The sequence below is a fragment of the Papio anubis genome, chromosome 12, assembly GCF_008728515.1.
Source record: "Papio anubis isolate 15944 chromosome 12, Panubis1.0, whole genome shotgun sequence".
NCBI classification, from domain to species: Eukaryota; Metazoa; Chordata; class Mammalia; order Primates; family Cercopithecidae; genus Papio; species Papio anubis.
In genome coordinates, this window is record NC_044987.1 from 29,332,265 (window position 1) to 29,356,535 (window position 24,271).

General features: G+C 36.1%; 1 protein-coding gene across 4 annotated transcripts in view; it reads left to right on the forward strand.

Moving 5' to 3' along the window:
- The window catches only part of CASP5 (caspase 5), a 28,885-nt gene continuing 4,614 nt past the window's right edge, over positions 1 to 24,271 (forward strand). The window contains exons 1-8 of one of the 4 annotated variants that reach the window (XM_003910617.5): positions 1 to 800; positions 8,676 to 8,924; positions 10,389 to 10,640; positions 17,468 to 17,577; positions 18,675 to 18,848; positions 20,395 to 20,629; positions 21,879 to 22,022; positions 23,421 to 23,530. In XM_003910617.5, the coding sequence (XP_003910666.3) occupies positions 794 to 800; positions 8,676 to 8,924; positions 10,389 to 10,640; positions 17,468 to 17,577; positions 18,675 to 18,848; positions 20,395 to 20,629; positions 21,879 to 22,022; positions 23,421 to 23,530 (1,281 nt within the window). In that variant the 5' untranslated portion in view covers positions 1 to 793. Of the gene's footprint in view, positions 801 to 7,441; positions 8,925 to 10,388; positions 10,641 to 17,467; positions 17,578 to 18,674; positions 18,849 to 20,394; positions 20,630 to 21,878; positions 22,023 to 23,420; positions 23,531 to 24,271 lie in introns of those variants that run through there. The other 3 variants (XM_009187179.4, XM_021926489.2, XM_021926490.2) reach the window with 3 other exon arrangements.

Consider the following 24,271-nt stretch of genomic DNA (forward strand, 5'->3'; position numbering starts at 1 on the left):
CATAAAAATGAAATCCTGCCCTTTGCAGCAACATGGATGCAACTGGAGGCCATTATTCTAAGCAAATTAATGCAGAAACAGAAAGCCAAATATCACACAATCTCACTTGTAAGTTCTAGATAAATACTGTGTACACATGGACATAAAGATGGGAATAACAGGCACGGGGAGCTACTAGAGGGAGGAGTAAAGGAAGAGGGCAAGAACTGAAAAACTATGTACTGGGTGCTATTCTCACTACCTAGGTGATAGGTTAAATTGTACCACAAACCTCTGCATCACATAATATACTCTTGTAACAAATCTGCATATGTACCTCTGAAACGCAAATAAAAATTGAAATGAAAAATAAAGAAACCCAAGCCATACAAAATATTTGGTTAATTCTTATGGGAAGATGCAAGGAAACTAGTTAGATTTTACTCATTCAAGACATGTGTTTTTAGATGAGTAGAGGTAGAAAAACTGACAGATCAGAAGAGAAGGATGAATAGAAGATGTGGGGCTATGGAGAGAAAAGGAAAAAGAAAACCAGGCTGAAGTTTCAACCCACAGAACAATGTTTTGTTATTTGAACTTTTTTCCCCAGGGGAGAATCTAGAGTTCAAGACTAGAAAGCCAATTTGCTGACTACAGGGCACTTGCCAGTAATGAAATTAGAAGTTCCCAGAAGCAACTTTGTAATCTGTGATCATATGTTCCCACTCCCTGCAATAAGGAAATACCTGGTGTCTTTTAATTCTGAGTCCGAGCCACTTTCCAGTGCTGTACGAAGAGACAGAGGCTGTTAGCTATGGCTGGTGAGTCTGGGGTCCTTTTCTGACTAGCAGCTGGGGACTCAGGTCTTAGAAAAACCTTGATTTATTGCTGTGTGACAGGCAGAAATAGCAAAAGGAAAATCAACAATAGTGTGCATACTGAATCTTTCTCTTATTGGTGGTATGTAGTTTGAATCATGAGACCCTGTGTTAGAGACACTGAAGAAGAATATGTTCTCTAGATGTTTGCAAGCCAGAAAAAAGCGAATTCCTTTCCTTCAGCTTCTGTTAATCAAAGAGAGGGTAAGGGAAGACAGAGTAAGTTATTTGTGTGAGAAAACTCCAGAAATTTCTAAATGCACTCTGAAATCTTCTCTGCTTCCTTTTGATTCCAAATTAATCCTCCAGACTAGGAACCTTCTCCCCATAATCAGATCTGAGAGCCTCTGTGTTCTCAACGTGTTGTCATCTCTTATCTTGAATTACGTTACTGGTCTGTTTAAAGTGATTGCATTTTTTCCACCTTTCTGTGTAGTTATGGTACTAACTATTATAATGTAATATTTCTTAGGTTGCTATCATAGACTTTTAACTGGCTTCCCACTCCCAGAAACTTAACCCTTCAGTCCATACTGTACACTAATTTCAGGCCAACTGTCTTATACACAGAAGCTGAAAAAGCCTATGAGTTGGAGTCTTAGGCTACTTAAGCAGCTACTATTCCAGCAGGTCATATTGCTTCTTTGGCTTCATTCTCCTCATTGGAAAAAGGAAGAAACTGGAATAGAGCAGCGTTTTCTAAACCTTATAACATATATGAATAATCTGTAGTCACATTTAAAAATCAGATTACCACCGCCTTCCCAACCCTGAATAACTCAATCTTTACAGACTATAGACATTTATTAACCTTTAAAGATCTGCCAACAATTCTTAGGAAGCTAGCCTGGCATAGGTTCTTCTTCAGGTTAGCATTATTAGCACAGTTGGTGTCAGTTAAATCTCACCTCTCACGTGCTAGGGATCTATTAATGTAATTTTCTTACTCAGCAGCATACATTGACTCCCTATTGCCTTTTTAAAAATATCTAAGCTTTCAGATAGGTGTTTCTGTCTTTCAAAATATACTTTTTCATTTTTCCATTAATCACTGAGGCATGATTTTCAAGTTCATAAGAAAAAAAAGCAAATATTGACTGTATTTTACTTCACTTGTACTTCCTTGCTATTGAGTTTCTTTCTTCCTTTGGTTCTCCCGTAGCTTAATTATCTCCAAGGTTTACGTCTCACCTCACAACATTTAACTGAAACTCCTAAAACGCAGGAATTGCTCGCTTTTAAAATTTTTTTGTGTATTTTATGATACTAAAAAGCAGTTGGCCAGGGAGGAGTAAGTCAAATTCATAGCCATGGCTACCTCTTTGGCCGGGCAGGCTGACTTTACTGGTCATAGCCTGGAGTCAGGAGAATCATTAGATAACAGATAGGAGAAATTGAAGGGTGCTAATCAAAAACGAGTTAAGTGGGTCAATAATTATAAATAACCATGTGTAGTTGGTCTTTGTTAACTAAAACTAGTGAAAAACAGTACCCTATGTAAAATGTGTAAGAACATCAAATCACTTTGCCCAGGACCAAAACTGTTCTCGATGAATTTGGCCTCTAAATTATTCCATTCGTTTTTATTATCACTGCAACTTCAATTCAGTGATTATTAAAATAACAAAAAATAATCAATAAAAACTGTTTTTTTAAAATAATCCTGTGTGATAGGTATCTCATGCACTCTCTCTGACTGAATATTTAAAACCAGTCAGTTAAGTCTGTGCTATTATTGCCATTTTATAGTTGAGGAAGATGTCTAGAAAAGGACTAAAAAATTTTCTTTTGGTCTAATGTCTCTCGAGAAGAGTGACTCTAGGCTGGCCTGACTCTTAAACTCGACACTCTAACGTTTTGTCAATTTTCTGCAAACAAACATCTTCAGATGGGGGCCCTATCTCTGATCACGCCCACTTCAGTCCTGGCTGCACACTTCAATACTTTCTAAAGCCCAGTTCTCCCAGCTTCTTGATTACTTTAGACACCCTAAAATCTTTGTGTTTCTTCCCACACTGCTCTCTGTTAGGAGACCAGCCCTCACTTGTCCAAGGGGCAAATTCCTCCTAGTCTTTCAGGTCTCCGTGCCAAGCCCTCCCTTCTCTGGACAACTATCTTCTACCTGAGACACAGTGTGCTCATGCTTTTTTTGGGGCATCTGCTTATTATTTAAATCCTTATAATGTTTTTTATTTTACTTATTTGCATATCTATCTTTCCACTTGACTGTAAGCTTGAACATGTAAGAATATTTCCTCAAAATGGTACCCTCACCACTAGCAGAGTATTTTTCACAAACTTTTGCTCACTAAATTTTCCAGAATGAATATGCCTTTCTTCTGCTTGAAACTTCCAGTGTGTGCTTATTGTCTATTAAATAAAATCAAACTTACTTACCTTTTATTAAATATTCTTCAAGAGTTGGGCCATACCTAAAATTTATTCATTTGTTTCTACATTCACTCAACTAGTGATTCAGTCGATAATTATTAGATTTCCCTTGAATGCCAGAAGTAGTGCAGGCCTAGTTTATGGCCACCTGCCCTCACAGAGCATAAAATCTAATGGTGGATGCTGAGAATTAGGCTGGAAATCACAATTAAAGGTAAAAAAGTATGCTACCCTAAAGAGAAACAAAGTGCCCTAGGGACATGTACCTCTGACATTGTCTTCCCTCAGAGAGTCAGAGGGTTGCCTGAAAAAAAAAATGTCAGCCTGTCTTAGACTTAGAGAATAAACAGAAAGCATAGGAGAATAGGAAGCAAGGAGAAGGTAGGAGACTGGACCAGATGTTAAATGAAGAGCAGAATATTTTAATTGTAATGGGCAAGGTGGGGACAGTATCAGAAGATGAGGCTGAATGAGAAGGCCTAGGTTAGAATAAGTTGAGGGGTTTCATGGCCAAATCTAGATATTGGAACACTCTTCATTGTGAATAATAGAATAGTAGGGAGAAAAAGAAGATGTGTAAGGTTCTTGGTGTAATTAAGAAAGAAAGGGTGTTGGCCTGAATAGAAGTAATGAACAATTAGAATTAAGAGTAGTGGTCAGATTCTGAAAATGTTTAGTAAATAAAATCAGTGCAGTGTGAATTGAGTTGGGGAATAAGACATAAAGAAGGCAGAAGAAGTTTAATATCATAACGTTTTGCTGCCTTCCTGCACTTGGAAGTTAGGTATTATTTTTTACTATATGGAGGAGAAAATGAAGGATGGAAATAGAAGAAAATTAGCAGTTCAATTTTAAAAGTTCAATTGAATGAGGTTGTGGGATAATTTTAAGTGATGTCTCGTTGGACATATGGGTTTCCATACAGGATCCACATCTGGGCTGATCTGTAAATTTGAGTAATTTATTTATTATTTTAAACTTATAATTGATGCTATGAGAATTTATAGATTATGAAAAGAGGATCTCAAGTCAAACGTCTTGAATTTTTTAAATAAAAATTATTGTATTTATTTAATTGGAAAATAAATATTTTATATACTTATGTACAAAATGATGTTTGAAATATATATTGTAGAATCCCTAAAGGGCTAAACAACATATGCATTACATCATATGCTTATCTTTTTTTGTGATCACAGCACTTAAAATTTACACTGTCAAACAATTTTCAAGAATACATCACTAACTATAGTCACTATGTGGTGCAATAGATTTTTTAAACTTATTTCTTCTATCTAATTGAAATGTTGTTTCCTTTGGTCAACATCTCCCCAAACTTCCTGTCTTCTCCTAATCACCACCATTCTACCTTCTGCTTTTATGAGTTTAACCTTTTTAGAGTCTTCACATCAGTGAGGTCATATAGTATTTGTGTTTTGGTGCCCATCTTGGCTTATTTTATTTAATATAATATTATCCACATTCATCAATGTTGTCACAAATGACAGGATTTTTTTCATTTCTCTAAAGCTGAATACTGTTGCATTACGATATTTTCTCCATCCATTCATCCATCTACAGATACTTAGGTTGATTTTATATCTTGCCTATTGTGAATAATGCTGCAATCACAATGGAAGTGTATATGTCTTTTCAACATACTTACTTAATGTTTAAAATATATACAAAAATATTTGGATTGCTACATCATTTTTAACATTTTTAATTCATTTTAATTTTTAACTTTTTGAGGAGTTTCCTATTGTTTTTCATTATGAATGTACTAATTTATATTTTCACCAACAGTATACTAGAGTTCCTTTTTCTCTACATCATTTCCAACACTTGTTATCTTTCTTTTTATATAATACCCATTGTAATCACTCTAACAGGTGTGAGGCAATATCTCATTGTGGTATTAATCTCCCTAGTGATCAGAGATGTTGAGCATTTTGTATATACCTGTTCTCCATTTATGCATCTTCCTTTGAAAAATGTCTATTTTGGTCCTTGGTTCATTTTGTAATATTTATTTTCTTCCTATTGAATTGTGTTTCTTATATATTTTGAATATTAATATCTTATCAGATATATGGATTCAAATATTTACTCCTATTCTGTTGGTTGTCTCTTCACACTGCTGTTTCCTTGGCTTTGCAAAACTTTTCAGTTTGATGTAATCTCATATCTTAATTTTGCTTTCTTTTCCCATGTTTTTGGTGTTACATCCAAAAATCATTGTCTATACCAATGTCATTAAGCTTTCCCATGTTTTTGTGTAGTAGTTTAATAGTTTCAGTTATTAGGCTTATGTTTTTAATCCACTTTGAGTTGATATTTGTATATGATGACAGATAAGGGCCCAATTTCATTCTTCTACTCTTAGATATTTAATTTTCCCAACATCATTTATTGAAGAAAATGTCCTTAGTTTATTGTGTGTTCTTGAAACTTTGTCAAAAATAAACTTACTACAAATAACTGGGTTTATTTCTGGCCTTTTTGTTATATTCCACTGTTCTCTGTGTTTGTTTTTATGCCAGTACTATGTTTGATTATTATAACTTTGCAGTATATTTTAAAGTCAGGTTGTGTGCTGCCTCCAGTTTTGTTCTTTACTCAAGAATGCTTTGGCTATTTGAATTTTTTCATAATTCCATATGAATTTTAAGGTTGATTTTCCTATTTTTGTAAAAAATGCCATTGGAGGTTTAATAGGAACTGTATTGAATTCGTAGATTTCTTGGGTAGTATAGACATAATAATATTTTCCAATTCATGAACACAGGGTATTTTTCCATTTTTGTGAATCTCATTCAGTTTCTTCTGTCAATGTTTTATAGTCATGAGTATATACATCTTTAACTTTTTGGTGACATTTATTCCTTATTTCATGAAATTTTTTTATAGCCATTATAAATGAGATTTTTATTATCCAATTTTTTTGTTTGTTGTTTTATAAAAATGATACTAATTTTTACATGTTGTTTTTGTATCCTTCAACCTTACTGCATTTGTGTATTAGTTCTAACAGATTTTTGGTGGAGCATTTAGGGTTTTCTTAATATATGTAAGATCATGTCATTCATAAACAGGACACATTAACTTCTTCCTCTCCTATTTTGATGTCTTTAAATTCCTTCTGTTGTCTAATTCTTCTGGTTAGGATTTCTAGAATAGAAGTTGTGAAAGTGGGTATGTTTGTCCTCTTTCTAATCTTTGAAGAAAAGCTTTTATCTTTTTACCACTGAGTATGATGCTAGCTGTGTGTTTGTCATATTTGGCATTTATTGTGTTGAAAACCTCTTTAGGTTATGTGCTTATCATATTTCTCCACATATTCATTCAGTCAATACTATATTAGTTTACTAAGCATGCAAATAAGTTAAACAGAACTTCAGAACTCAGACAGAGTAGACATTCCATAAACTAACCTGCGTACTCTGCAAATCTTCACATTCTCTGTTCCGACACCTACCTAGCATTTAAAACCAGCGTTTTTGTTTTGTCTTCTAAGAAGCCTCTGTAAACTCTCCTCCTGGAATTTTCTCATCTTTTCTGAATTCCTTAAGCATCTTATCTGTGTTCTCTTAAGAAGCTCTCCATCAACTGTCATGTAATGTAGTTTGATGACTTAAGAGTTGGGGCTCTGGATTCTGAACACTTGTACTTCTGTTCCTACTCCGGAGTTACTATATACTTTGTTTTCTTTTCACAAGATTACACTCAATTTCTTAAGTAACTTATCTGTATATGTTTCCTTTTCCATATAAAAGAGCTTAATATACATTTTGCATGGGGTTTTTGTGAAATTTCAGTAAAACACTTGACCTCATGGGGGTTCAACATGTATTAACTGTTATTACTGAAAGCCTGTCATGGTTAACTCTATGGAATGTGGTGTAAAAATAGGATTTGAAACCTAATTCATGTGATTTAGGGCAACCTATTATTTAAATGATTTATAAAATTGATAAAATAATAAATATTCTACTGGTTTATTGTGAGGGTCCAGTATACTACTATTTGTAAAATACTTAGAAGAGAGATTTGTAAATAATAATGATAATTACTAATGTGATATAAAAATAATAATGATAATTACTGATTTATTGTATGACTTTAATAATGATAATTACTGATTTATTGATTCTAATAATAATGATAATTATTGATTTATTAAATCATTATAATAATGATAATTACTGACACTATTAATAATCGTGATAATTACTCATATGATATAATGATAATGATGATTGTCATTGCTTTATATGAATCCATTTTCAATCACAAAAAATACATAGGAGATGTTACATTTATTATATGCCATTAGGTAACTTTTTCTCCTGTTTTGTAACTTCCATGTGTCTTTCTAATAATGGTTGGTTCATTATTGACATATGAACTCAAGATAACCTGGAAAATGAGTCTGGTACTTCTGGGCCAGCATTTTGTTCAATGTCCTGACATGTTTTCTTTAGAAAATGTATTTTGCGTGAAAGCTATCCTTATATCTAGGTGAACTAGATAACAATCTTCATAGAGTTAACTGAGAAGAGAGGAGATATCTGGCTTTTCCACATACAATCTGCTTAAATCATATCTCTTGTATTGAAATAAATGATTACTTTGATATATATGTATATATCATATATATAAGTATATATATGTAGATATATATAGATATATATAGATATTTCCTGGTAAAAATTTGAATTATGCCAAGGAGTAATACAATAACTCAGTGTCATATTAATCTACCATAATACTTGTTAAATATTTTCAGTTCTAAATTTTGGTTTGAAAAAAGACGCTAAAGAATTAGGTATCCAGATGCATTTACCCACTGAATGATTAAGTTGGATGCTTACTTATGTATTCAGCAAGCAGATTAAGTACTTTTAAGCATTTTGAGCAGAAAATTCTTAATTAGCACTATTGGGTATAGCTTGTGTGTTAAAAAATGCAAATTCAAAGATATAGTTATTTCATCAAGGAAGCTAAATACAGAGAAAAGGAAAGATCCTACAGTCTAGTAGGAATAATTTACAGTCTAGACAAGAGAATGGACTGTCCTGGATGCACACATTTCAGGTAGATCATCATGAGCTTTGAGCAAGAGAAAGAGAAATCTGAATACAGTGGATGATCAGGAAATTAGCCTTAGGCCCAATGCCGCAGAAAGGAAAAAGACAAGCTATAAAAACCAAATTTAAATAGCAATGAATTGTTAAACACAGCCTGGTAGGAATTTGATGGGTCAGAGAATGCTACAGGTACAAAGAAATAGTGAGTATTTGTTGAAGATATGGTAAGACAGAAGGTATTTTCAAGGGTGTTTCACATAACAGAGTTTTGTCTAAAGCAAGGGCAAAACTCTTTAAGCTATGTCCGTATTTGAAGGAGTCTTTATATTCCTGACAGAAGACAGCTGCAAAAAAAAACGCCGTAAGAATTTAGAAGCTCTGTTCAAACGTGCCCTTCGGAGTACATCAGATAACTGGGTGAAAAAAAGATCTCCCAATTTGAAAGAGGAAAAGAAAAATCATCAAGATGCCAAAAGTGAAGACAGGCCCCTCGTCGTGACAAACCACATGCTAAAGGACGACATGGCTGGACAAACACCTATGCAGACCCTATCTACTACGAATCAAAAGTCGACCGGTGTAAAAAGTAAGACTGGATATTTTACAATGGATATCTCCAATGTTTTAGAATCTATTCAATTCTAAGACCCATGCGGTGACTTCTGTGATCCCCCATCCTACCTTTATGAAACTATCATTTTCACTAAACCTATAATTTTTCTTTCAGGGACTACCTTGTCTTTTGTAGGGTGGGATCCAGTTTCCAATTGGCTAGAAGGCTGAGTCCTTGGGTTCAGACTGTGCATGGAAATAATTAATAGTAGAGGCTTGTAGTAAGACATACTCAAACCTAAACCTAGATTCTGTCATTAATAATCTATGTGGCTTCCTGCATGTATCTTAACTTCTCTTGCTCCCGAATCATCGGTCTTACTACCTATGAAATGAGGACAATTTCAGTACTTTCTCACAAGATTGTGGAAGGTTAGAAACATTGTGCTGGTAGGCATCAACATGCCAGCAACTCCCAAGATGTTAGCTGTCATCCAGAACTCTCCTCTGAGCTCCAGACTCATTTAGCTCTAGATGCATTTTCAACAATTATGCTCCAGTGTTTCATTGGCTTTATTAAACTAATTTTTACCTAAGAATCAAACACTTTTTCTTCTAAACAAATTTGTTCCAACTTTAACCCCTTTCCATTTTAGGAAAAGAAACTAATATATATCAAATTTCTCCCACCAGAATGCAACTGGTTGCTTTACCGATGACTGGCAGTAATTGGTAGAAGGACAGGCACAACAATTTATCACTGATATCTATATTTTCCAATAAAATTTCAAATTAATCTAAGGTGTAGTAATTAACCTGATGTCACATAAATTCACCATGCTAGATTGGTTGTCATATTATTTTCAATTTCAAATTTTGATTGAGGAAAAGGTCCTAAAAAATTAGGACTGTAGATGCAGTCATCCATTTGTTCATTAAGTCATGTATTCAGCAAGCATGCTAAGTACTTTTAAGCGTTTTGAGCACAAAGATGTTAATGAGCACAAAGATGTGGGTATAGGATGTGTGCTAAAAATGCAAATTAAAAGGTATGGTGTTTTCCCCAAGGAAACTAACTACAACAAAGAGGCCAGATTGTATAGTTTAGTAGTATTTACAGTCTAGACAAGAGCATGGACTGTCCTGGGAGTGTGCTTTTCAGGTAAATCATCATCATCATGAACTGGGAACAAGAGAAAGAGAAATATGAAAACAGCAGGTGACCAGGAAGTTAGCATTACGCCCAGTGCCACAGAAGGGAGAAGAAAAGCTATAAAAACAAATTTAAGAGGAAATGAATTGCTAAACACAGTCTGGTATGAATTTGATGGGTGAGAGAACTCTGCAGGTGCAAAAATAAGGGTGTGTTATTCGTTGGGGACATGGTAAAATAGAATGTATTTTCAGAAGAGTTTCATATTACAGAGTTATGTCTTAGGTGAGGGTAGAACTCTTTAAGCTGTACCCATAGTTAAAGGAGTCTTTCTCTTCCTGATAGAAGACAATCGCAAAAAAGAAATACTTAAGGTGTTGGAATACCTGGGCAAAGATATGCTTCATGGTGTTTTTAATCATTTGGCAAAACACGATGTTCTGACATTGAATGAAGAGGACAAGAAAAATTATTACAATGCCAAAATTGAAGACAAGGCCCTGATCTTGGTAGACTCTGTGCGAAAGAATCGCGTGGCTCATCAAAGGTTTACCCAAACCCTTCTCAATATGGACCAAAGGATCACCAGTGTAAAACGTAAGGCTGCATCTAACACAATAAATATGTTAAATTTTCCCGAATATATTCAACTCCAAGGCCCATGCAGTGTTATCTGTGATCCTCCTACACTTTCATTTCTAAACTCTCATTTTCAGTAAACATGTCATCGTCCTGTTAGAGACCACCTTATCTTTTATGGAATGGGAACAAATTTCCAATTAGCCAAAAATTTGTGTCCTTGTGTGTAGACTGTGCACAGAAATAGTTAATAGGGGAGATTTTTTAGTAGGGGATACTTAAACCTAAAGTTAGATTCTGTCACATGTGAACTATGCAGCTTCAGGCAAGTTTCTTAACCTTCCATTCTCCCTAGTCATCAGTCTTACCACCTGTGAAATGTGGACAATTCCAGTACTTTCTCACTAGACTGTCTACAGCTAGAAACATTGTAATGTCAGGCACCACATGCCAACAACTTCCAAGATATTAGCTCTCATAACTCTCTCATCTGAGCTCCAGACTCATTTAGCTCTAGTGGCATATTCAACAATTCTGCTCCAGTGTTTCACTGGCATCACAAAATGAATACAGCTAAAATTAAACGCTTTGTTTTCCAGAATAAACGTGCTCCACTTTTAACCCTTTTCCGCTTCAGTAAAAAGAAGTAATATGCACCAAGTTTCTGCTACCAGAATGTAACTGGTTTCTTCACCAATTAATAAGAGAAATTAATGGAGATCCTGGCACATAGCAGATACCTAATTAATGTGTGATGAATAAACAAATGAAGTGTATGCATGCAATAAAGAGTGCTTTCTTAATTATTATTTGGGCACCACAAATTAGAATTTTCCAATGCTTACTCATTTCTGTGAGTTACAAAATTATGATCAGGGAACTACTATAAAATGTTTACATTTTATAACAGTTCAAAACCTTTGACACAGATTGAATTATCAGAATTATTAGAGCCTAAATATTCTCAGATTAATGTTTCCCAGGGATGAACTCAATTTACCATAGACTTTAAACTGAAATCTTCAGCCCTGAACTACTACAGTTTACCAATAATCATATATGATCATGAACACAAAGCAACATAAATTGTTCAAACGTCACTACACAAAATAAACTCCCCTTCTCTATGGGGAAGGTTTCCCCTCAACAGAAACCACATGCTAGTATAGTTGTCCAAGATTTTAGGCAAGGATGCATTCTTATTAGTATTTAAACTGGTCTTTTGCAAGTATTTTCCTTTTCCTCAAACCTGGAATGGCAGGGGGAAAATATTCGTTTTAAAAAATCAGAGATAATGCAGCAAATAGGAATCATATTTGTAGCAATAAGGGCTTCAAAATGATTTTAGCAATCCCAGATATCATATATGATGAGCACTAAACTATAAACTGAAATAGCCTATCTGATCAGCAGAGGCTGTGGCAGGAAGGAGGCAGCTGCAAATCCCTGCAGCAGGGGTCCAGTGGATCCCTGCACTCTGTCTGCATCTGGATTCTCCAGAAAGATCAATCCCAGAACACTTTGAGTACACTGGCCCAGCATACCAGGAAGCTGGGTGGGCTGGGCTATTAGAAGGGGTACAGGCCTTGGACAGGTCTTTGGATATGATTGTAATTCTGAGGGTTTCCAGCAGAGCATTGGATTCTGGAGGGCAGGATAAGAAGAATCCTAGCTGTTCGTTTATGTACACACACACACACACACACTTATGTACACATATATATACACACACACACATATATACACATACACACACTATATACCAATGATGTGATTTAGTCAGAGAGATAACCATGTAAGTCCCTACGTGATGTGGGAAATTGCTTTTCTGATCCTGTACCACTCCACCACTCCCTTTCTTGTGTCAATGTAAAGAGATTGTTGAGCAGATTCCTGAGAGATTCCTGTTTCATTAGATAACAGATAAGACTCAAATTGAAATTTTTATCTAAACTCCTGATTTCCACATTACTTCTTGTTGCCCTGCCAGGCTAATAGAAACTCTCTTTGGAAGCAGATTGTACTATAATATTTATTATTTTGTAATAAAATAGTATTTTTATACTAATTCTACTACTGGATATAAGATAGAATTTCTCTCTAATTTCTAATTTTACTGGAAAACACCTGTTCTACACACAGACACATAAAAGTCATTAGGAGATGACTGTTAAGTTGGAAGTTCTCCAGACCTTTAAACAGGAAAACATACCCTCAGACCAGGAATATCCCAGGACCCTGGATGTCTTCACATTGGCAGAATTTTCTGAAATGAGAAGAAAAAGCATCTGTCACTGTTTAATCTATGAAAAAATTGATGCTTAGGAGGTTTGGTTTCCTTACACACTTATAACTTATTGTATTCCCAGAACTCAGGCTTTTATCATACACTTTAGCAAGACATTTACTTTAAAATATTATTAAAAATGAACAGAAACAAATGATAGAAATATAAAAAATACATGAAATATTACAAAACAATGCAAATTTTATACAGAATAATATTACTTTACTCATGATTCCTATGTCTTGGTTGGATCACTTAACCAAACATAAAAATATGCCTGTCCATTCCTTTTATGAAAAGAAATCTTCTTATTAGATCTTAGTAAACTTTTCTTCTAGTTTGTATATGTAAATTCCTTTTTCTTTTCCAGAAGGAGGGCTCAATAATCTCCCAGTTTTTCGCACAATATCGGTTAAAAGAGATCAATATTACATTTCACAAGGGGATAGATCAGAATTACTCAGAAGCAAACTTATCCAAAAGAGATGTATTATTTCCTCACATTATAAAGTATGAGTTGGACAGTGTTGGCTGCTCCAGCAGTTTAGAGACAAGATGTCCAGAGTTATGTCAGAATCTCATACAAACATTTGTCCCTTTGACCTTGGACACAGTACTATTGTCACTAGACGACATTTCTTCATAAATAGGTGATTTCACAATTTGTTGAAAGATAGCTGAAGCCTATTTCCTCTAGAAAAATTAGTAATTAACATAAAGGTTGCTTAAAAATTACCAGGATGGTACAGAATTCAATATTCTGTTAAGTGTTTGCTGTATGCATATATCTGTATGTAGTGTGAACTAGGAGGGGACTATCACTCCAAAATACGATGTTGTCCCATCCAGTTTTGTAGCCACCAGACAGATGTAGCTATTAAGTACTTAACTTGTGGCTAGTGACACATGTTGAAATAATAATATTTTGAATATATTATTTAAATAAATACATTATTAAAATTATTTTTACCTTTTGTAAATGTGATATTAGAGAATTTAATATTGCACATGGAACACACATTGTATTTCAAATAGATAGCACTCTGACAAGTATTAGCACACTCTTGCCCCGACACAGCAAAAAGTCCAAATAAATAAATGAGTACCCTAGGGTAAAACCACTGGAAAAATCAAACTGTTTTTCTGAATATAGAAAAGCCAAATTTAACTCTAAATCATCAAGAGTTTTTCTCAAGAATAATCAGAATCTATAACTGCATTTTTTTTCTTGGTGGGGTTGGGGGAGATCTGCTTTCTCTGTCAGGGAATTCCCACAATACATTTCCTTAAGCTGGAAATTAGGTACAGCTATAACCCCTACATACAAAGAAGTCTTTTCCTAAGATTTCTCTCTCTCTCTCAAAGTTCTTAGGTGATAAATTCGGTCACAGGGGCAGAAACCATAATTTTTATATATATATATATTTATATTTATTATTATTATACTTTAAGTTCTAAGGTACATGTGCATAACGTGCAGGTTTGTTACATATGTATACATGTGCCATGTTAGTGCTGCACTTATTAACTCGTAATTTACATTAGGCATATCTCCTAATGCTATCCGTCCTCCCTCCCCCCACCCCATGACAGGCCCCAGTGTGTGATGTTCCCCTTCCTGTGTCCAAGTGTTTTCATTGTTCAATTCTCACCTATGAGTGAGAACATGCAGTGTTTGGCTTTTTGTCCTTGTGATAGCTTACGGAGAATGAGGTTTCCAGCTTCATCCATGTCCCTACAGAGGACATGAACTCATCCTTTTTTATGGCTGCACAGTATTCCATTGTGTGTATGTGTCACAGTTTTTTTAATCCAGTCTATCATTGATGAACATTTGGCTTGGTTACAAGTCTTTGCTATTGTGAATAGTGCCACAATAAACATACGTATGCATGTGTCTTTATAATAGCATGATTTATAATCCTTTGGGTATATACCCAGTAATGGGAAGGCAGGGTCAAATGGTATTTCTAGTTCTAGATCCTTGAGGAATCGCCACACTTTCACAATGGTTGAACTAGTTTACAGTCCCACCAACAGTGTAAAAGTGTTCCTATTTCTCCACATCCTCTCCAGCACCTGTTGTTTCCTGACTTTTTAATGATGGCCATTCTAACTGGTGTGAGATGGTATCTCGTTGTGGTTTTGATTTGCATTTTTCTGATGGCCAGTGATGATGAGCATTTTTTCATGTGTCTGTTGGCTGCATAAATGTCTTCTTTTGAGAAGTGTCTGTTCATATCCTTTGCCCACTTTTTGATGGGGTTGTTTTTTTCTTGTAAATTTGTTTGAGTTTTTTGTAGGTTCTGGATATTAACCCTTTGTCAGATGAGTAGATTGCAAAAGTTTTCTCCCATTCTGTAGCTGGCCTGTTCACTCTGATGGTAGTTTCTTTTGCTGTGCAGAAGCTCTTTAGTTTAATTGGATCCCATTTGTCAATTTTGGCTTTTGTTGCCATTGCTTTTGGTGTTTTAGACATGAAGTCCTTGTGCATGCCTATGTCCTGAATGGTATTGCCTAGGTTTTCTTCTAGGGTTTTTATCGTTTTAGGTCTAACATTTAAGTCTCTAATCCATTTGAATTAATTTTTCTATAAGGTGTAAGGAAGGGATCCAGTTTCAGCTTTCTACATGTGGCTAGCCAATTTTCCCAGCACCATTTATTAAATAGGGAATTCTTTCTCCATTTCTTGTTTTTATCACGGTTGTCAAAGATCAGATGGTTGTAGATGTGTGGTATTATTTCTGAGGGCTCTGCTCTGTTTCATTGGTCTATATCTCTATTTTGGTACCAGTACCATGCTGTTTTGGTTACTGTAGACTTGTAGTATAGTTTGAAGTCAGGTAGTGTGATGCCTCCAGCTTTGTTCTTTTGGCTTAGGATTGTCTTGGCAATGCAGGCTCCTTTTTGGTTTCCATATGAACGTGAAAGTAGTTTTTTTCCAATTCTGTGAAGAAAGTCATTGGTAGCTTAATGGGGATGGCACTGAATCTATAAATTACCTTGGGCAGTATGGCCATTTTCATGATATTGATTCTTCCTATCCATGAGCATGGAATGTTCTTCCATTTTTTTGTATCCTCTTTTATTTCGTTGATCAGTGGTTTGTAGTTTCCTTGAAGAGATCCTTCACATCCCTTGTAAGTTGGATTCCTAGGTGTTTTATTCTATTTGAAGCCATTGTGAATGGGAGTTCACTCATGATTTGGCTCTCTGTCTGTTATTAGTGTATAAGAATGCTTGTGATTTTTGCTGATTGATTTTGTATCCTGAGACTTTACTGAAGTTGCTTATAAGCTTAAGGAGACTTTGGGCTGAGACAATGGGGTTTTCTAAATATACACTCGTGTCATCTGCAAACAGGGAGAATTTGAGTTCCTCATTTCCTAATTGAATACCCTTTATTTCTTTCTCCTGCCTGATTGCCCTGGCCAGAACTTCCAACACTAAGTTGAATAGGAGTGGTGAGAGAGGGCATCCCTGTCTTGTGCCAGTTTTTAAAGGGAATGCTTCCAGGTTTTGCCCATTCAGTATGATATTGGCTGTGGGTTTGTCATAAATAGCTCTTATTATTTTGAGATACGTTCCATCAATACCTAATTTATTGAGAGTTTTTAGTATGAAGGGCTATTGCATTTTGTCAAAGGATTTTTCTGCATCTATCGCGATAATCATGTGTTTTTTGTCTTTGGTTCTGTTTATATGCTGGATTATGTTTATTAATTTGTGTTTGTTGAACCAGCCTTGCATCCCAGGGATGAAGCCCACTTGATCATGGTGGATAAGCTTTTTGATGTGCTGCTGGATTTGGTTTGCCAGTATTTTACTGAGGATTTTTGCATCAATGTTCATCAGGGATATTGGTCTAAAATTCTCTTTTTTTTTTGTTGTGTCTCTGCCAGGCTTTGGTATCAGGATGATGCTGGGCTCATAAAATGAGTTAGGGAGGGTTCCCTCTTTTTCTGTTGATTGGAATAGTTTCAGAAGGAATGGTACCAAGTCCTCCTTGTACCTCTGGTAGAATTCGACCATGCATCTATCTGGTCCTGGACTTTTTTTGGTTGGTAGGCTGTTAATTACTGCCTCAATTTCAGAGCCTGTCATTGGTCTATTCAGGGATTCACCTTTTTCCTGGTTTAGTCTTGGGAGAGTGTATGTGTTCAGGAATTTATCCATTTCTTCTAGATTTTCTAGTTTATTTGCATAGAGGTGTTTATAGTATTCTCTGATGGTAGTTTGTATTTCTGTGGGATAGATGGTGATATCCCCTTTATCATTTTTTATTGCATCTATTTGATTCTTCTCTCTTTTCTTCTTTATTAGTCTTGCTAGTGGTCTATCAATTTTGTTGATCTTTTCAAAAAAACAGTTCCTGGATTCATTGATTTTTTGAAGGGTATTTTTGTGTCTCTACCTCCTTCAGTTCTGTTCTGATCTTTGTCATTTCTTGCCTTCTGCCAGCTCTTGAATGTGTTTGCTCTTGAATCTCTAGTTCTTCTAATTGTGATGTTAGGGTGTCAATTTTAGATCTTAATTTATATTTTGTGATATCCCACAGCTCTTCTGCAAATTGAGGCTGGACCACCTGAGTCAGCAGAATCTACAAATACTCTCATACTTTGTCCTCATGAAGAATTCCTGAGACGGTGTAAAGAAAACCATGATGAGGTTCCGTGCTCTCTGCATGAAATGGGGAAAAAGAGAGAAACAATTGCTTTCACTAAATGCACATTTGTAAAAATGGGGTCTTGCTCTGTTGCCCAGCCTGGAGTGCTGTGGTGTGATCATAGCTGACTGCTGTCTGGAACACATTGGCTCAAGAGATTCTCTAGCCTCAGCCTCCCAAGTAATTAGGACTACAGATGCACACTACCATGCCAGGCTGATTTTTTTTTTTTTTTTGTAGAGACATAGTCTCACTATGTCACCCAGTCTGTTCTCCAAATCCTGTCTTCATGAGCCTTGGCCTCCCAAAGCGCTGGGATTACAGGCTGGAGCCACAGTACCAGCCATAAATGCAGAAATACATAAAGCAGTAAATGATGAGGGGGTGGTGACAGTGGTAACCTTTACGATAGATGCTTTCAGTAGGCAAGGATTCATATGGCTTCAAACAGATACCAATGCTCTTTCAACCCATGATAAAATGTAGCTTCCTCATTTTTATCATTTATTGATTTTTGTATCTATTTGGGATTTACTACCATTTCAGATATAGTCACAAAATAAAAATGTTTTTAAGATAACATGGCTGAGTAGTAATTGTTTGTACTCTAGTTGAAAAGCCTAGACATAAAATATATTTGAAAAGTATAATTAAATCTTGAAAATCATTGTAAGTTTATGTTTTTAAAATAGTATCAAAGGCAAAGAATATTTGCTATATTTATTTTTACTGGAGCCAATGACAACATCTCTTGGTTTATATGAAATTTGATTTGAACCTGAATATAAGAAATGTTTGAGTAGGTGGAGAAGAAAAAGAAGGAAGGGGGTAGGAATTATTCAGTTTCCTCAAGATTCTTGAGTGATCATTCCAGATATGTCCCAGTTCTTGCTCTGGGCTCTAGAGAGAGGAAAGTTAAATAATAATTCCAGATATGTCCTGGTTCTTAGTCTGGGCTCTTGAGAGAGAGGGGAAGGCAGTGTCTTCTGATAGAGTTTAGAGAAGGGGGCAGCTGCATGAAAAAAGCAAAATAATGAGGCATATGGAGGTTGAAAAGAGACTCAGGTAATCAAAGTCGCTTCATCTCCATCTCCTGCAGATCTATCCAATAAAAAAGAGAGAGGACCGCAAACGCCTAGCTCTCATCATATGCAATACAGAGTTTGATCATCTGCCACCAAGGACTGGGGCTCACTTTGACATCCTGGGGATGAAAGGGCTGCTTCAGGGCCTGGGCTACAATGTGGTTGACAAAAAGAAACTCACAGCCAGGGTAAGAACCCCTAAGCCATCTCACACTCACCCATGGGCAACATATATTCTTCTAATTAGTTAGCTTTATAGAAGTTCAACAAGGTTTAACAACCTCTGGGTTCATGTGTGTGTGTGCACACGCATACACGCACACATGCACTAGTAAAAGAAACTATTGAATACATAAATCTGTGTCTCTTCTGAGCCTCAAATACCCTCAGCTCCATAAAACTAGACAAAATATGATTGGCATGTATTTTCACAATTATTATTGAGTTCCAATAAGATCAGGTGATTGGGATATAGCCCCAAGATTTCACAGAAAATCACAGAGTAATGTGTTTTTGGCATGAGTGCACTTTTTTTTTTTTTTTTTGAGACGGAGTCTCACTCTGTCACCCAGACTGGAGTGCAGCAGCATGATCTCGGCTCACTGCAACATCCACCTTCCAGGTTCAAGCAATTCTCCTGCCTCAGCCTCCCGAGTAGCTGGGACTACAGGCGCGTGCCACCACGCCCAGCTAATTTTCTGTATTTTTAACAGAGATGGGGTTTCACCGTGTTAGCCAGGATGGTCTCGATCTCCTGACCTCGTGATCTGCCCGCCTCAGCCTCCCAAAGTGTTGGGATTACAGGCGTGAGTCACTGCACCTGGCACAGGAGTGCACTCTTAAAACAAATATTAAATCCAAACTTTGGGGCCAAGAGCTTTTCCTGATGCTGTGGATAAGTCTGTAAATGATACAAGAAGCTTCAAATTTACAAGGATCTAGGTTAGAGTGGAGGTAAAATCTCACAATATAAGCAAAACCAGACCAATCTCAGAGAATGAGTGTGTGTATGTGTCTGTATAAGAATAAGAAGATAATCCAAAATAAGCAAAAAGAAAACAAAAAGGAAATATGAGAGGGAATGTTGGATGGAGTGTGACGTTTTTGGGTTGGTCCAGAAAAGCCTCTGTCGGGAGAGAACACAGGAGTTGGACTGAACTACCAAAAGGAATGAGATGGCTCTGGGAAGATGTGAATGCAGTGCCTTCCAAGTAGGGGGAGCTACCTGTGAAAGAGCTGAGCTGAAAATGAAACTGGCACACGTGAGGCACAAGAGAAGACCAGTATGACTAGAGATTGAAGCAGAACAGACATAATGTAAGGGTGAGAATGGTCAGGCAAGAAGATTGATTTTATTCTAAGCAACGTACATTGGATTTTACAAGGACGGTGCTGTGATGCATTTATAACACATGACTCTTGTTAGGAAAGGAGAGACAAGATTGAGATTTAAAAAAAGTAATATAAGTAACATATAAAAATATACAGTATATTAAGAAGACAGTGCATGGTGCGTCAGCAGGGAGAAAAAGTAGGAACCCACAGCTCCGCTACGAAGGAAAAAATAAACAAAAAAACAAAAAACATAAAACAGCTGTCATGACTGAGTAAGCACTATGTGAAGCACCGTGACACAGATGTTACATATTTTACTTGTTTCACTCATGGTAAATCTAGGACATCCTATTAATTGTGATGCTTCTCTGACTGAAGTTAGACATTGCTCTTTTACAGGAAATGGAGTCAGAACTGAGGGCTTTTGCTAGGCGACCAGAGCACAAGTCCTCCGATAGCACGTTCCTAGTGCTCATGTCTCATGGCATCCTGGAGGGAATCTGCGGAACTGCACATGATGAGAAAAACCCAGATGTGCTGCTTTATGACACCGTCTTCCAGATATTCAACAACCGAAACTGCCTCAGTCTAAAGGACAAACCCAAGGTCATCATTGTCCAGGCCTGCAGAGGCGGTGAGTGCTGGGACTGAACATCTAACAGTTATGAAGGTGTATGCAGAGGATTTTGATGTTTAGTTTATATTTAGGGGCAACAGTCTTAGACCCCATCCAGTGCAAACAAAGTATAATGAATTCTAAAGAAACTCTACCTAAGGGTCTGGTATAATGAGAAATTGTCTCATCAGCGGAGAAATTTCTGTACAATTTTATCCACAGTAAGCGGTGAGGGAGATCACCAGAATCCCTAAATCAAAGTTAAACAGAAATAGTGAAACTTTGGAATGGAATCATTTTCATGGTAGCTTGATTTGTAAATGTTTTACAGACATTTGGACATGATGTGGTTTCTGAAGAATTTGCACTTGAAACTGAAGTTATCATGTGAGACACGCACCCTATTTATTTATAGTTGTTGAAAGGAAAACGAGTAGGGAGTTAAGGAAACTTAAGGGGTTTAAGTCAATCTTCTCTCTCTCTCTTTTTATTCCTGACTTCCAATTGCCTCATGACTATTGGGATGTATGTTTTGTTTGTTTTTTAAGAAAGCAGAAATAACTTAACTGAAAACTGGTAATGACATGATAAATTCACTGTTAATTGACACATTGTTGAATGACACTAGAGACGAAGCAAAGTGTGTGTGTGTGTGTGTGTGTTTGCATGTGTGTGGGTCTGTATATATGTATTAAATTAGTTAGAAAGAACACTGAAAAATAACAAGGTGGGCAACTGTGATAGCCATGGTAAGGGAGGCACAGCAGTGTATAAAAAGTTGATGCCTCTTGAACCAACCCAAATGCCCATCAATGATAGACTGGATATAGAAAATGTGGTACATATATCGCATGGAATACGGTGTAGTCATAAAAAGGAATGAGATCATGTCCTTTGCAGGAACATGAATGAAGCTGGAAGCCATCATCCTCAGCAAATTAATGCAGGAACAGAAAACCAAACACTGCATGTTCTCACTTAGAAGTGAGGGCTGAACAGTGAGAATACATGGATACAAGGAACGGAACATCACACACCGGGGCCTGTCGGGAGGTCGGGGGGAAGGGGTAGGAGAGCCTTAAGGCAAATACTTAATGCACGTGGCTTAAAACCTATATGATAGGTTGATAGGTGCAGCAAACCACAATGGTACACATATAACTATGTAACAAACCTACACATTCTGCATTTCTATTCTGGAACTTAACGTAACCTAAAAGACAGAAAAAAAGAAAAGAAAGTTGATGTATCTTTGATGTCTCTACAGAAGGACGTGGGGAACACTGGGTCAGAGACTCTCCAGCATCCTTGGCAGTCAACTCTTCACAGTCACCTGAGAACCTGGAGGAAGATTCTGTTTGCAGAGTCCACGTGGAGAAGGACTTCATTGCTTTCTGTTCTTCAACACCACGTATGTGTCTTTTAGCAACAGTAAAAAATGTGGGGGTGCTGAGGACACCTTTGAATGACCCTATGAAATCAACATAGGCCCTAGGCAACAATGAGTTGAGAGAATGGTGTGTGCTCTCTATATATTTTGCATGATCTTATGTGTGCTGTGAGAACAGATTCCTTCCCCCTCCCACACACACATTTTAAGAAATTGTAGTTTTTTTATAAGTGTTACACTTTACAGTCAAAGGTATGCCAAATATTGTAAAGCAATACAATACAAGTAACCGCATTCATCACACACCATGTAAACATAAATGATGGATTCTGTTTTTTTATCAAATCCATTTAACATTTTGAATATAAGTTTTATGGATCCCAGTACTGGCTGTCTTTCTAAATGAGCAACTTCAAGCCCTCTTCCACATACATTCCACTTGATCCTACAAAGAGCAATGTTATTGAGTGTCCAGATAAAAATGTGAATGCCCTTTAAAAAAAAGTAGGAAATGTTAGGGTGGGGCTAATTAGGTCTAATTACAGGAAACAGTGGTTTGCATTTCACCTCTAGGTAATCATCCTAAAGGTCTTTACATTTTACTCTTTCCAAGTTGTAAATTTTTAAGTCTTATTTTTAAACCACTTTATGGAGGCATAACTGACATACAAAAACTGTACATATTTAATGCATGCAACTTAATAAGTTTGGAGATTAGTACACACCCCTCAAATCATCACCCAAATCTATGCTGTAAATATCTCTGTCTCCTCCAAAAGATTCCTCCAGCTCTCTATTTATTATTATCATCATTCTGCAAGGGTGTGATAAAGATAATTTATATAAGATCTACTCTCTTTACAAATTTTTAAGTGTATAAGACAGGATTATTTACTATTGGCACCATATTATACAGTATTTTTCTATGATATTTTAATCTTCTATAACTGAAACTTTGGATGTGTTCATCTATTTTGTTTATTGTATGGTAAAAGACATCATGGTGCAATCTGTAAACAATCCTGGAACCAGAAAGCAATTTTTTGTTGCTTCCTCACTGAACCTTTATTCATCCTTCTGGGCTTCTGTTCTTTACTTTGTAAAGTGGAACAATTCCAGTTATTTCTCAAGACCCCTTTTCTAAGCAAAGTGAATGAACATGAGGTCCATAATAGAAAGTCCGTTCCAAGAATGAAAATACAATCACTATGCAATCTCTTGTAATGTTTACAAGCTGTCTTTTTTGTTCAACCTTTGCCAGCTTTTCTGTTTCCTCTGTGTGAAACCTAAGTAAATGTTAGGTTATAAGGGATTTCCATAAATCTATCAAGTAAATTCCCAAGCTATACAAAAACAAAAATATAAACAAAAACATAGTGAAAGTCGTAGCCCAAGGTATATCAGTCTGTATCATCATAGATAACGTGTCCTGGAGAGACTGCACAAAGGGCTCCATCTTCATCACGGAACTTATCACATGCTTCCAGAAATATTCTTGGTGCTACCACCTAATGAAAATATTTCAGAAGGTAAGCTTCCGTTTCCTTTTCTAGTCATTTATTTATTTGCTCAGAAAGAATTTATCATTATTCCCTAATCGAATGAAAATGACACACTTCTTCAGGCAAGCAAAAGTAGAACGGCACCTGATTTCTGTCATTCAGGTGTTTAAAATCTGGTTTAGAGAAAGAAATTGTCAATATATCCCAGAAGAAGAGCAAAGTAAAACAAAATAATATCAGCTATAAGCTTCATGTTTTGGGTTGTAAGTTATTAAAATTCAGAGAATAGAAAACATTTTGAAATAATTTTGATTAATTTACTAAATGAATAAAAACTGGATGGAGGTGATGGACTTCATCCTGATAACAAAGGGGTAAATGAAGTTTGCATGGCTTAAGACTACCTAGGACTCACACTTTTGTGAGAGATATGGATACTGGAAATATGGGCTGACAAAAAAATGTGTAATTACACATTGTGGTAGAATTCATAAAGGCATGTAAGAGGGAATAAAAAAGAAATCACTCTTTCCATGGAAAAGGGCAGAAGGGAAGGTTTACTATTCTTTGCCCAACTTGGGACCTTCCTTATTCCCCATCCTTCCTATTTTATTTTCTCCACAGTTCTTATCTCCTCCCACTAAGCATATATTAATAGTTTATTTATGTGTCTGTTTTTTACCTGTATTTACTCACTAACATGCAAACTTCAAGAAGGCGGGGATTTGCTCAGCACCTCAATATGCCTGACATATAGCAGACATTCAA